The sequence below is a fragment of the Marmota flaviventris genome, chromosome X (assembly GCF_047511675.1).
Source record: "Marmota flaviventris isolate mMarFla1 chromosome X, mMarFla1.hap1, whole genome shotgun sequence".
Taxonomy (NCBI): Eukaryota; Metazoa; Chordata; class Mammalia; order Rodentia; family Sciuridae; genus Marmota; species Marmota flaviventris.
In genome coordinates this window covers 55524737-55539178 of record NC_092518.1, presented here as the reverse complement: position 1 = coordinate 55539178, position 14442 = coordinate 55524737, and the positions used below count along the sequence as shown (strand labels likewise).

The 14442-nt window shown below is 50.6% G+C and overlaps 2 protein-coding genes across 6 annotated transcripts in view; one reads left to right on the top strand and one right to left on the bottom strand.

The window, feature by feature from the left end:
* Nhsl2 (NHS like 2) overlaps positions 1 to 14442 on the top strand; it is a 52070-nt gene that overhangs the window by 29491 nt on the left and 8137 nt on the right. The window contains exons 2-6 of one of the 4 annotated variants that reach the window (XM_027920161.2): positions 5141 to 5296; positions 7362 to 7489; positions 7780 to 7972; positions 10288 to 10419; positions 11922 to 14234. In XM_027920161.2, the coding sequence (XP_027775962.2) occupies positions 5141 to 5296; positions 7362 to 7489; positions 7780 to 7972; positions 10288 to 10419; positions 11922 to 14234 (2922 nt within the window). The remainder of the gene's footprint in view (positions 1 to 5140; positions 5297 to 7361; positions 7490 to 7779; positions 7973 to 10287; positions 10420 to 11921; positions 14235 to 14442) is intronic. The other 3 variants (XM_071606647.1, XM_071606648.1, XM_071606649.1) reach the window with 3 other exon arrangements.
* On the bottom strand, positions 9 to 5030 carry Rtl5 (retrotransposon Gag like 5). 2 transcript variants are annotated; one of them, XM_071606004.1, is made up of 2 exons: positions 1026 to 5030; positions 9 to 595 (listed from the first exon to the last, which is right to left on the bottom strand). In XM_071606004.1, exon 1 carries the CDS (start codon positions 4601 to 4603, stop codon positions 2627 to 2629), a length of 1977 nt encoding a protein of 658 aa, XP_071462105.1. In that variant the 5' UTR covers positions 4604 to 5030; the 3' UTR covers positions 9 to 595; positions 1026 to 2626. The 2 variants fall into 2 exon arrangements, with proteins under 2 accessions (XP_071462105.1, XP_071462104.1); XM_071606003.1 differs by having other exon boundaries at positions 1052 to 5030.

Genomic DNA, 14442 nt, shown 5'->3' with positions numbered 1-14442 from the left:
ACACGATCTTTACACACCCTTTATATTTTTATTGAGGAGAGAAGCTTTAGCGTACAGAGCAATTTCTTATCTTCACAACACAGTAGTGCAACAATAACACAATAATAACAATAACACATTTATTCAAGGGGGTTTCCTCCCGAGCCTCTGGGAATCCTTGGGCTGCCTTCATACCCCTGCATGCATTTCCCACCCACCCCCCACCCCTCTTTCAACCCAAGGAAACACCCAAAGCTCATAGTTCCTCTTACAGCTCTTGTGGCTGTCACATCACAACAAATATTGAAGATCTGGGAAAGCGGGGAGAGGGTCAAAGGGAAGCCCAAGCCCCCTCTGCCCCTAGAGGCCCGGAAACCAGCTCACTGCTCATCCACTCTCTCCCTGGCTGAGGCTGCAAGGGTTCAGGGTGAGCACCATGGGAACAGGCAGGGCCTGTGCTGAGGGGTCCCTGGAAGTGGGGGTGCAAGGCACCTGTCCTTTGCACTTCTCCACAAGTTCATAGACAGCAGGGCCAGCATGTTGACATCAGCAAACAGGATCCACAGCCTCGATGAATAGCTGTTCCCCTTCTGGAACTCTCTCCCGAGGAAATAAGCTGAAAAACAGATAAAACTATCTTTACAAGGTTGTTTACTTCTCCCCTGGTGGGAATGGGGAAAACCAGACAACTGACATGTCTAACAAATTAGGAGGATTCTTAAATAAATTATTCAGTATCCATGATGGCAGAGGTGGCAGCCATTTTAAATCCTGCTGATGGAGAGCTAGCAGGATGATCTCAGCTTTGAAGACACAGGGAGCACACACTAGAATGAAAGGCAGCAAACTGTTTACAGTACTTGCATCCTGCATGTTTGGGATATTTTTCCCTTAGGGTTTTCTCCATTTTCCAATTTTCCTATAATGACTATGTATTATTCTTTTCTTTGGGGAACCTTTTTTAAAGGTAGCAACAGGTTATAGGAACCTGACCCCACTGATTCCCAAGCTGAGAAACAAAAGTGATAAACAAAAGGGCATCTTACCTCCCACTGATGAATAGAGATCTCACCCGAAACCAGTCTGAGGACTGGATCTCTGTGACTCCTCTTCCTCCAGCTCCTTCCTCTGGCCTCTAGGCCCCAAATCCCAAGGCTGGGCTGAGGTTATCTTCAGACTCCGGTGTGGAACAGACACTTCATTCACTGTTTTCTTCCCTCTGGCCACAGACACTTTGGCTGCACTTGCCCAGCTGCCAGGCACTGTGCAGAGAGTTCAGTGTCCAGGGGCAGTTCAGGCAAGGAGTGGATTTGGCTGGCATTTCATGGCCAGAGCTGACATAGTAAATGTGTATTTTTCACTGCAGAAGCAGTGTTTTCTGGACCCAAGGCAAACAGCAGGTCTCTCTATAAGGGCACCTGTCTGGATTTGTACTGAGGAGTCCCAGGAATGCCTAAGAGGCAGCACCACCATCAGCCTTACTGTCCAGTCAAAGTACAGCAACAGCCCAGAGACTCACCCCCATGTGAGAGCCAAGCAGGTGTCCAAGATGCAAGGCTGCAGTGGGTACAATCTCTGTAGAGGCAACCTTCCAACTCTCCTCCTTAAGAGTTGGAGGAAGTTAAGGAGCAGGCCGTTTATCTTGGAAGGGAAGGTTAGTGGGGTGCCTCTAGGACAGAATGTTGCTGGCAGAGACCTTTGGCTGGGGAAGGAGACCCTCTTCCCTAAGGAAATTTACTCTGTAGGATTTGAAGCAGTCATGTGGTTTCTCCCTCTTCCTCCTCCTATTCCACCACCCCAAATGCCCCTTTAGGCACCATCAAGGAAAGGGGTGGGGCCTGCCATGTCAAGCTGTATTCTGGGGATGTCCAGGAGGACAGTGTAGTAAGAGGAGAAGGCCCCAGATTTGGCCAAGCCGTTCCAAGGGCCCTAATATAGGAGTCTGAAGAAAGATGAACTCAAGTGCTGGAAGTGGAGGCAGCTTGCCACAGTCAGTTAAGGACAAACAAATCTCAAATTGTCAATTTTACATGTGGCTTTGCACACTCTCACTGGGCTACATGTAGGTCCTCTTCCAGGCCCTTCTGCTGGAGGTGTAGCACAAAACAAGCATAGCCTTCTAGGCACATTTCCCGGTGTCGTCCTGCTCACTGTCCATTATATTTAGTAAGTGGCCTCAGTGGCTTTAGGAGTTCAATGTAGCTTGTCCTTTCAATCATTGGGGCAGATCAATGAGGCATTGGGTGAAGTTCTGGTGAGCCAGTTGGAGGATAAAACTGTAGAACACAGGGTGAATAAACGCAGGAGAGGCTGGGCACAACTAGAGGGGAATACAAAAGGGTGACCAGTTCATTCACGAGAACAGGCCCAGAAACCTGCTCTCTAGCTTGTGGCAGGACTGAGCAGAGTATATGCCAAGAGGACAGCTTTTGCTATCCTATCCTTTCCCAGGTGGCCTTGGCTGAGCACATGTCACTCTCTGATCATGGTTGCAAGACAGTCTAGAACTCTGCAGGTCTTCTTCAGGTTGGGCAGGTCTGGAACTCCCTTAACGACTGGTCAGTACATGGGGCAAGTGTGGCAGCAATAGCAGGGGCAGGGGACGCAGTAGAAGGGTGTGTTCCAGGTGGCCAGTTTGCCCCATCACTCACACGCGAATTCGGCCACGAGCAGCTCGGTGGCCCCCCTGTCTTGGAGTAAGGCGGAATAGCACCGGGGGACGTCTTCGAATTTGGCGTTGCCCCAAGCGACCGGCACGGCGAATCAGTGGTGGAGAGCTGTAGAATGGTGAATTGGTACCTGGAAGGCCCTCCAGAAGTGGGACTCGATTCTGGTTCCTCCGTCTGCTGGGCTGTATTATGGGAGGTGATGTACCCAGGAAATTCTCAGCATGGTAGCCAATGGTTGTGCTAATCGTCTGGGTTGAAGTGTCAACAAGAACAGGCTCCTCCATCTCCATCAGTTCTTCTATCACATGGATCCCATTATGGTGGTGGTGGATGTGGTGGTGATGGTGGTGCTCATGGCCCATCTCACCAAACATCTCCTCAAACAATGGCACCCTCTCTTGCTCCTGTTCTGGCTCCTGCTCTGGTTCCTGGCTCCCCACCTCAATTTCATCTTCTTCCTCATCCTTATTCTCATTGTCATCCTCATTCTTCTTCATCTCCTCCTCCTCTTTCTGTTTCATCTCCTCTTCCTCCTCCTCTTCCTTCTCATCCTCCTCTTCCTCACCCTCCTCATTTTCATCCTCATCCTCCTCATCATCCTCATCATCTTCATCATCATCATCATCGTCGTCCTCCTCTTCCTCTTCCTCATTCTCTTTCTCCTTTTTCATTTCTTCCTCTTCCTTCCTCATCTTCTCCTCCTCCCTCATCTTCTCCTCCTCCCTCATCTTCTCCTCTTCCCTCATCTTTTCCTCCTCCCTCATCTTCTCCTCCTCCTCCTCCTCCTCTATCACCTCTTGCCCGAAAGCCCTTATGTCCTGGTCCTTCAGGGAAGAGCTGTGCCTGCATATCCCATCTTCATCATCCTCATGGTAGCGCTGTTCATCAATAATATCTTCCTCATCAGGGGTGGGAGCAAAAGGAGGGACGACATTGCGCACCCCAGGGAGCTTGATTGGCTTGGGGATACGCACTTTTCTTTCTATCTCCACACACTCAAGAATCAGCTCATCCAGGTCGGCCATTTCAGTTGACCATAAGAGCTCCTTTCGGAAATATTCCGACAGGCCTTTGAGGAACTGATTTTGGAGGCGGCAGTCATCCCAAGACAAGAATTGGGCCAGGAACTGAAAAGCATCTGCATAGCTGCCCAGGGTACAGTCTCCCTGCTTGAGCTTGCGTATGGCCTTTCTAGCCACTCGTGGGGGTATGGGGCCACGGAATTCCTTACGGATTTCATCCAGGAAGCGCGGGAAGTTGGCATGCAGGGAGCTTCCTTCCTGAGTGACAGAGATGGCCCAGTCCCTCGCTTCACCAGTGAAAAAGGAGATCAGAAAGGCCACCCGCTCAGCACCCCCAGGGAAATGATCCTCATGGTCAGCTATGAAGGTCTCTAGCTGCATCAGGAATTCAGCCAGGTAGACTGGATCGCCAGAAAAGAGCCGTATGTTAGGCCTCTCCAATGGTGGCAGAAGGGGCTGGGGCTGCGGCTGCGGCTGGGGCTGGGGCTGCGGCTGCGGCTGCGGCTGCGGGGGCGGCTCCTTTGACGCTGGGGGTGAGGGCTGCTCTGGCGGGGGTGGGCTGGGCGGCAGAGGAGGATCACTGACCCCGTCGGGGTTGCTGTAGTCCTGGATCACGTTAATCAAAAGATCATCCGAGACATACTCGGGATCTGTGCGTGGGGGAGGCCAACACAAGAAGGGCACCTCTCCCTCGGGAACGGCGTCGATCTCATTGAGCGGGAAGTCAAAGTTCTCCTCCGCAATAAGGGGTACTATGGGCACTGGCCAGCGGACGTAGCTGGAGACATTGCCCCGCAAGGAATTAACCTCGGCCAGGGCTCTTCCCAGTTGAAGGCCCAAATTGGCATTCTCCCCGCGAAGGGCATTTAATTCTTCTCGCAGGGCCACATTCGCCATGCGGAGGCTATTGAGATTTCCTGCCGCCTCGGACATCTTGACTAGCTCAGGGGGGCTCGGTCTCCGGCGGTGGGGGCGGGGAGCTAGGGGCCAGGGGAGGAGGCCGAAATGTAGCGGAGGCGAGCGAGAAGAAACCGAAGTGCAGTAGTAGGGCACAGGGCAGGCCGGGCCACACCCACCGGGGCGAGCACTGAGGGAAGGCGCTCGGGGCGGAGGGCCCAGCGGCTTGGCCCTGGACGCGTTACCTCAAGGCCGGGGTCGAAGAGAACAAGCGGGAGCGGCGGCGCAGGACCAGGAAACACAGGCAGAGGACACGGGAGACGCGGCGGCGGCGGCGGCGGCGACTGCCGGGAGGGCGGAGGAGGGTGGTGCGGGAGGGAGCAGACTGCGGCAGGATCTGTCGAGGAAAAATATTGCGGACAGCGAGTCCCTGCCTTTTAAGCGCAGCCTCACACCCCCTCCCCCCCCCCGGCAGGGGCGGGTCTTCAGGAAACGCGGGCGCCCACTGGCCGAGGCGCGCCGCTCCCCGCCCCCTCCTCAGCTGCGCCTCTCACTGACTCTCTCCTTCCCTAGCTGCAGCTAACTCGAGTCGGGAAAATGCGACAGCGACTGCCCACTCGAGGTCGTCATGGCGACAGCCAGTGAACGTGTTCCTCTCCTCTGGCAGGCCCCCGAGTGTAGAAGAGCTGCTTCGCGAGGCGCAGCTCAATCTCCAGAGCGTGTTGCAAGGTACTGAGAGGGAGGGGGGCTGCGGCCGGAGCCCAGAGGCGAGCTGCGAGCTGCGCAGCAGCAGGAGAAAGGAAAAGAAGAAAGGACAGGGACCAGCGAGAGAAAAATGAACAGTTTCAAACCTATCAAAAAACCAAGCACATGTTCTCTATCTTCACCTTACATACTGATTATTCTTAAACATTCTATTTCCATGGCTGTCTCCTGCTCCTCTGGTTTTCAGTTCAGTAGTCCATAGGTGCTGGGATGGACAGACGCTAAGGCAAAGCAGTGGGGCAAACCCTTCATAAAGAGATCTTGGTGGGAGACTCCCACAATGCAGGCCCACATTCCCTCCAACCATCTTCTTGACTCATCGCCCATGCCTCTGGAATCCTGGCATCAGGAAACAAAGGGGGCATCTGTGGGGTCTCCCATTCTGGGCTTCACTCACTCTGCTCTTACAATAACTTTGCCCACATGCCTCCTGCTTAGCAACTACCTCACTAGTACCTCACTAGCCCACTATACAGCACTCAGAGTTCCCCTGTTTTGTACTCTTAACCAGACTGAGTTTCCTCTCCATGTGAATCACATCTCTGGGCTGCGGATGTAGCACATTGGCAAAGGCTTGCCTAGCATTTGCCAGGTCCTGGGTTCTATTCACAGCATCTCAAAAAAAAATCACATCTCTTACTACTCATGGGTTTCCAGAAGCCCCTGATGCAGGATCCCCCAAGACATGTCTGGTGGATGCTAAATGCATAGAGGTCTTGTGTCAGCTCTTGTTTATCCATACCAACAACAGTTAATGCCAATGAAGAATAAAAAACAGCCAGTGGGCCTCCCAACTGGACTGTAGCCATAACCCCCACTTCCCTACTAGGGCAGTGGTGACCTTAGGGAAGCGAGGTGCTGAGGGACACCATGAGCCTTGTGTTCAGATAACAAGAAGCTGCCATGCAGAAAAAAAGAGTCGGTGCTCTCTGTGTTGCTGCCATGGGCAGAATTAGGACCAGTGGTTAGAAATTCAGAGGGAAGCAGATTCCACCTCCAGATAAGGAAGAACTTTTCTGATATGCTTGACTGCCCCAACTGTCCATGGAAGGAATGAGCTGCCCTTGGGAGGGAGGGAGTTCCCCTTCCCTGCAGGTGTATGCTCTGATGCTGAAAGAGCACATCGGGGCTGGGGTTCTGACTCAATGGTAAAGTGCTTGTCTCACATGTATGAGGTACTGTGTTCAATTCTCAGCATTGCGTATAAATAAATGAATAAAATAAAGGTCCATAAAAAGCCATTTAAAAAAAGAGCACATAGAAGGGCTGCTGAGGAGGAAGTCTGAGCACAAAACTGAGTGTTGGATTAAAGAACCCTAAGAGCAAGCCCAAGTTTCCATGATTCTAAGTCTTTGTCCAAAGTATAGAGAGCCATGAATGTTTGTTCTTTTACTGTCTCTTCCTTCATTTATTCATCTGCATCATCTCTTCAGTCAAATCCATTCAAATCTCATTCATCCTTATTCCCTGGATGCCCCTGAACTTGGCCCTCTTCTATGCTGCTACCTTCTCCTTTCCTCTTCTTCCCCTTAGCCTTCCTAGACATGACCCCACCCACAGTGGAAGCAGATCTATACAAGCTCAAGTAAGAATTCTTGTCATCCAGGAAAGAGCTCCAGACAGGACTTTCCAGTTCAAATCTCTCCTTGCTTCATGTAGATCTTTCCTTGCTAGAGTTGCGGAAAATCTGAAGAGCTATAGGGCTTCAAACAAAGGACCTTGTAGCAAAAGGTATCTGCATCCTGAGCCACTACTCTGATTTGAGAACTTAAGGTAGAGGCCATCAGATGAAGACCTGGTGCCTGAAGTGAAACAGCTCAGATTTATTGACTTTCTTTTCTCCTCTGCCCTCATGGAAGCAGGCATCTTTCTATTTCCAAATCCAGTGGCTCCAACACCAGGAATAGTCCAAAGAAAGAACATGAGTCAGGCCTGGCAGCTAGTGCAGGAGCCCTGGCTTGTGGTCCTCCCTGAGCCCAGTGCTTGGCCTTGGCCCCCTAGAGTATGTCTCCACTGTGCTATTTTTCAGAAGAATATGAGGAACAGTACTCGGAGGCCAGACTTCTGGGGCAGACCTTCCGCTCTTCTGATGAGGCCCCTGAGCCCACACCCAGCTCAAGGCCCCAGTCTGCCAAACGTCTGGAATTTGTGTTGATGGTGAGTTGCCTCTTACCCCACCTGGGAGAGCCAGCCTGCTTCCACTGACAGGGGACCTCCAGCTGCTTACATTGCCCACTGGAAGCTACTGCTCACCTCTGCTCACCAGCAGAGTTCTCTGAGGCCCCACTGGATGGGCCCTGCACAGCAGGCAACCTGCAGGCAACCTGTCCACGCTTTCCTGCCTCCCAGATGAAGTCTCCAACCACTCTGCCTAAACAGTCATCCTATGGGCTCTGGTTCATCACCAGTCTGTAGCACACCCTTTCCATCACCTTCTCTCCCAACAGCCTACAAAACGGCAGCTGAGCGAGGATGAGACTACCACCCAGGGTGTGAGGGCCCCTGAGGCCTCCCTGAGCCTGTCTACAGCCGACAAGCCAACTGCCTGGAATGGCCCCTTCCCTCTGCCCATCCTAGAGGAAAAGCGGTGGCTTCAGCCCTGCTCCACGCAGTCTGATCTTGTGCCCATCAACATCTCTGGTAGAGTTGCTTAGCACCACCTGTTTGCTTCCCTCCATGCCACTACAGCCCATCCTCTCCAAATGCACTGGGTTCTGGGGAGGGAGGGCCACTGTCTTGCTACTGGCTCACCCTGCACTGTCACAGTCACAGCTCTAGGGAATGGAGGCATGCAGAAGGGGGACTCTGGCTGCTCTCCTTCACTCCCTATCGTCACTGCCACTCTAGCTGATGCCATTTGATAGCAAACAAAATTTTCTTAACAGAAAGCTCTAAAACTTTGTGAACTTGGATGTTCTTCAGAGCATATACGGAAACTTAAAGTTTGGGAGTTCTGTTTGGTTTGGAGAAAGACAATGTCATGTACCCAAAGCTAGGTCTGGAGTATAGACTGAAGGCAGAGTGGGAGGGTAGGAGTCAAAGGACTGATGGTAAGAGGGGAGGGTCACCCAGGCACAGACCAAAAGCCCTTTCCCACACACTAGGTCTTCTGGCAAGGTGGGCCTCCTCAACTTATTTGGCAAATTTTTCAAGAGAAGGAAATAGTAAGCCTGGCACAGTGATGCACACTTGCAATCCTTGCTACTTGGCAGGCTGAGGCAGTAAGGATCATGAGTTCTAGGCCAGTCTCAGCAAGTTAGCAAAACTCTGTCTCAAAACTAAAAAAAAGCAAAAGGGCCAGAGGTTGTAGCTTAGTGGTAGAATGCCCCTGAGTTCAATTCCCAGTAGCACAAAAGAAAGAAAAAAGAAAAGGATGTAGTAATAGAGACTAAGGCAAAAAAGACCAAAAGGGACCCTGGGACAACCTTGAGAGTGGGGAGGTAATCTTTATAGCCCAGCTGGCTGTGACTCTGGGGGTCTGTGGCATCCTCTGCAACATTGGCTCTAAGGGGAAGAGGAAGAGAACCAGTCATGACAGAAGAGACAGGGCCAGGGACCTGATGAAATCAAGACCTTAGTGACCCAAAGGAATCAGAGGGAAACTTCAAGCCAGCACAAGCCCTGCTATGCTGGAACAAGTTGATGAAGACAATGAGGACAGCTCTGACCACATGTGAGGATGTTCCCTGGATAAGGGAACATCCTTTGCAATTAGAGTCATCTTGGGGAATGAAAGGCAGGAAGTAGAGCCCATCACCTAGGGAAATAAGCCAGAGGAAAAAGGGCTGATGAGGAGAGACTCACAAAGTGATATTGGGCACTCTGTTTCTAAATGACTATCTTACTGACCCTGAGTTTTGCCCACAGAGCCACTTGTTGCTGTGTATCTGTATGTTTGTGTGTGTATGTGCATGCACACATGCACACTCACACATACAACTGTGTGGCTGAGAGGGGACGATCTACTGAGCCAGTTACTGAAAGAGAGACAGGGAGAGGGGAACTGCGTACCTGCTTCCACAGCATTGCCTCACCCCCACTTTGCCCCAGCAATTTCGCAGGAGCCAAAGACTGACCCAGAACTTTAAGAGAGCTAGGGCTCAGCTGGGTATGGCGGTGCACATTTTTAATCCCCGCTACTCAGGAGGCTGAGGCAGGAGAATCACAAGATCAAAGCCAACCTTGACAACTTAGTGAGACTCTGTCTTAAAATATAATAAGAAAGTATAGGGGTGTAGCTCCTAGAGTGCTTACCTAGTGCAAGACTCCAAGTTCAATTCCTAGCACTGCAAAAAAGACCATTGCAAAAAACAAAAAAAGAAAAGAAAAAAGAGCCGGCGCGGGTGTGGGGGATAACATCACCATGCAGCAGCCAATTTTGGTAAAATGTGACCAGGAGACTGTGGAACAGAATATCAGGCTGTTTCCTAGATGGTGGAGGGGGAGCAGTGGACAGCTTCTTGGAGACACTGGCCTCACCTGGCCCCCTATAAAGACTTTCTCACAAGATATCACAGTCAAGCAACATCTAATCTCAGTCAGTCACTCTGCACTAATGGTTTTCACTCCTGACTATACATCTGAGTAACTGCGGGAGGGGTTCTAGAAAATACTTCTTTCTACTTAGGCCTTACTCTCACAGAGTGAAGTAAGTGTTCTAGAGTGGATTCCAGGCCTTGGAAGATTCAAAAGCTGCCCAGTTTATTTCAGAATGAAGTCAGGGTTGAAAACCATTGCCCTAATCCACCTAAGATTTAAAGGTGACCTGGATGCAGCCTGTGAAACAGCATGTGTCCCTTGCACCAAATAGGGAAGGATAGGGAAGAAGTGCCACCACCTGGATGCTATTCATGCTCATTGCTACTGCCGTCATCCCTTCTCTCTACCTCAGGCCAGTTTCACTGTACTTTAAAGAGAAACCAGGATGCACCCAAGTGTCTTTATTTTGGCTACAGGACAGCAGTTTGATAAACACGCAAGTTTGCGACACTCGTTGTTTAACACAGAAACAGCCGTGAACCCCAAGTCTACCCTGAGGCGGAGGCGGACCATTATTGGATTCTCTAACTTTTCCCAGCGAGACCAAGGTGACCCCACCACAGCAATCCCCCAGAACCTTCCCCTCTTCCACTTCCACTGGTCCTGCCACCCAAGTGGCATTGTGGTATTGGGGAACAGTAATAATTCAAAGGGGTGGGACTTTAGACATCCTGAGAAAACCAATGTGGTAATTAAGGATAGCCAGGAGAGTCTTGTCAAGGGCATCAACTGAATAAGGAGAGCATGTTCCCAGAACTCATTTGCTCATTACATTATTGTTTTCCATTATAAATGTAATGTATCTGGGTGCGGTTGTGCACACCTGTAATTCCAGATGCTCAGGAGGCTGAGGCAGGAGAATCGTTAAGTTCAAAGCCAGCCTCAGCAAACGTGAGGCGCTAAGCAACTCAGTAAGACCCTGTCTCTAAATAAAATACACAATAGGGCTGGGGATGTGGCTCAGTTGTCGAGTGCCCCTGAGTTCAATCCCCAGTACTCCCCCCACATAAATAAATAAATTAATTAATGTAATGTAATGTGACCTCATATGCCAAATTTAAACAAATAGATAAACAGGGTGGGGTGGGGGATCACCACCAAAACCACCTCTTCACTGAACCATTATTACCAAATGCTTCCAAAGAGCACAGACCCAGACTGGGAATGTCAGTGGTAGAACACTCACCTAACATGTGCAAGGCCCTCAGTTCCATCCCCAGAGCCACAAAAAATAAAATAAAACACACACACCAGAAAGATGGATGTGATCACTTACTAACTACAAGGCCTTGTCCAAGTTACACAACCACTCTGAGCCTCACCTTCTTCATCTGTAAATTGGGGATAATGATACTGACCCAGTTGAGTCATTATGAGGATTAGACTTTTTTTGTGTAATCTGCCTAACATGTACCTGGTATATAGTCAACTTTCAACAAATGGTGGCTATTTGTATAAATTCTAGCAGAAGTAATAATAATGATACAATAGTCATAATTGAGAAAAACCTCTGGAAATTTGCAACACCTGAGCAGTTTCCTCACATCTATAGGTTATTCTGAGTCTTTTGTGTTGCAAAGGTAAAAAACAACAGGTGCCAAAAATGCAGGTAGGCTCTGGGCATTCCACCTATGGCATATTCCACACTCGCTGCTAGAGCTGCAAGTTACACAGTTTAGTCAGTTTGGAAGCCTTTGCTCTCATGTCAGGATTGACAGACACTGGGGGCTGTGATGGTTTCATGAGCCTGGGGAGAAAGTATGGGAAAAATTCAAGGTGTTCCCATGGGATTCTTCCCCGCTAAAGAGAATCATCAAACCTGGAAAATCTTTGACAGCATCTGGACGATTCAGGGGTACCCTGACTCACTTGTGGCCATGGGCAGGAACCCAAATTCCCCAGCATCTTCATCTATGAAAAGGAAGAACCAAGGAATTGTGAGCAAGCTGTTGGTAAATGCTTCTTGGCAAAAAGTTGGTGCTCCTGTCTCAAAACAGCTGATGGGGGATCCCTTGCTGTACCCCTAATGTTCTGTGCTTTCTTCCTCCAGGTCACAGCAACGGCCCAGCAGGCAGTGTGGCTCGATCTATCACCTCAGACACCAGGCCTGGTCACTCAGCTCCACAAAGTGTTCATGGAAGAGTTGCTGTTGGGCAGGAAGCTCGGTTCCCAAATCTCTCCTCTCCAGGACTGAGAAATCCATCTAGTGAGCCCAAAGACCCTCACCAGGCACATAGTGGCCCAGACCCTCCTGGCATGGAGAGCATGGGAATGGTGTATAGTGTCCCCAGTTCTTGCAATGGACCAACAGAATCAACGTTCTCTGCTTCCTGGAAGGGAGATGCTTTTACCTACATAACTCCAAGTGCCACCAGCCAGAGCAGTCAAGTCAATGAAAATGGAAAAAATCCTTCCTCCGGGAATTCTTGGGTCTCTCTGAATACACTTCCACCTCTGGTTCCTAAAGAGGCAGCTTCCCTTTTTGTCACCCGCGATAACCCAGCAGGGTGCAGTGGGTTAACTGGCTACTCTGAGCACCCTACTCAACGAAGGCAAGTGCCGGAAAGACCCCCTAAGATTGGCTTTCTGACTGGTGGTACCTCAAGGCTTGAGACAGGCCCAGGTGGGACCAGCAGATTTCGGGAGCGGTCATTATCTGTGCCCACAGACTCAGGAACCACAGATATAGACTATGAAGAAGAACAGAAGGCCAGTGAGGCCTGTGCTCTGCCTTATGCCAGTACAAGCTCTGAGGGCAGTAACAGTGCTGACAACATTGCATCCCTTAGTGCTGAGCAGGAGGCCCGTCACAGAAGGCAGAGATCCAAGAGTATCTCACTCAAGAAGGCCAAAAAGAAGCCTTCTCCACCAACACGCAGTGTCTCACTGGTCAAAGATGAGCCAGTCCTCTTGCCAGAAGGTGGATCAGCATTGCCCAAGGACCAGAGGCCCAGGAGCCTTTGCCTCTCTTTGGAACACCAAGAACATAACCCATCCCATCCAGATGCTCAGGGTCACCCAGCTGTGCCAACCCTCAAAGATTCAGAAGGTACACAATTCTCCCACCACTGGTATCTTACTGACTGGAAGTCTGGTGACACCTACCAATCTTTGTCTAGCTCCAGCACTGCCACTGGCACCACAGTCATTGAGTGTACCCAAGTTCAAGGCAGCTCAGAATCTCTTGCCTCTCCTTCCACCTCCAGAGCCACGACACCTTCCCAACTCTCCATTGAGGTGGAGGCCAGAGAAGTATCCTCCCCAGGAAGGCCCACTGGACTGATGTCACCTTCCAGTGGATACTCCAGCCAGTCAGAGACACCAACACCCACTGTCTCCATGTCCTTGACCCTGGGCCACTTACCCAGTTCAAGCAGCAGTGTCCGGGTACGTCCAGTGGTACCTGAAAGAAAGTCATCACTACCCCCGACATCACCAATGGAGAAAATTTCCAAGTCACGGCTATCATTTGACCTACCATTGACCTCTTCAGCCAATCTAGATCTGTCTGGGATGAGTATCTCCATCCGCAGTAAAACCAAGGTGAGCCGCCATCACTCAGATACCAATTTTGGAGCCAAGCTGGCACAGAAAACTAGTCCCAACCAGCCAGTCATGCCCATGGTTACTCAGTCTGACTTGCGTTCTGTTCGCCTGAGGTCAGTCAGCAAGTCTGAGCCAGAAGATGACATTGAGAGCCCAGACTATGCTGAGGAACCCACAGCAGAAGTCTTCACCTTGCCAGAAAGAAAGGTGAAACCTCCTGTAGCTGAGAAGCCTCCACTGGCCCGAAGGCCTCCAAGCTTGACCCATAAACCACCATCTGTCCCAGAGGAATACCCACTAACTTCACCTGTGACCCCCAAGAATGCCATTCAACCTATGAGGCCGCTCCCCCAAGACAGCTACACGGTGATGCGGAAACCAAAGCCCTCTAGCTTCCCTGATGCCCGGAGCCCAGGGGAGTCAACAGGACCCTCATCTCTTGTTTTCACGCCTTTTGCCAGTTCCTCTGGTGCTTTCTTCTCAGGAACACAGCAACCTCCCCAGGAATGTATGGGGGACGAAGGCCTCAAGGTGAGAGCCCTGCCTGAAAGAATTAGCCTCCAGAGCCAGGAAGAAGCTGAGAGAAAGACAGGCAAGATTCCACCTCCTGTACCAAAAAAGCCCAGTGTGCTGTACCTGCCTCTCACCTCTCCAGTAGCTCAGATGGAGGCCTATGTGGCAGAACCAAGACTGCCTCTCAGTCCCATCATCACCCTGCAGGAAGATACCAAGTGTCCCCCAATCAGGGATGACCTGCCTGGTAAAAGGACAACTTCAGCTCCAAAGTTTGACAGTGAAAAGGAGGCAAGCTCTCTGGGTTAGTAAATTGTCCATGGGCTTTTTCTGTCAATCACAGGAGGGATGTGGGTGAGGTTGGAGTACCCAAGGAAGAAGCAGATGCTCCAGAATGCTTATCCTCATCCCAGGATAACCAAATCAGTAGGAACACCTCTTGAGGATTTGGGTTATTCTGAATAGGAATTGTAGGCAAGTAGGCCTTACTGTCCTTGGGGTCAGGACTGATC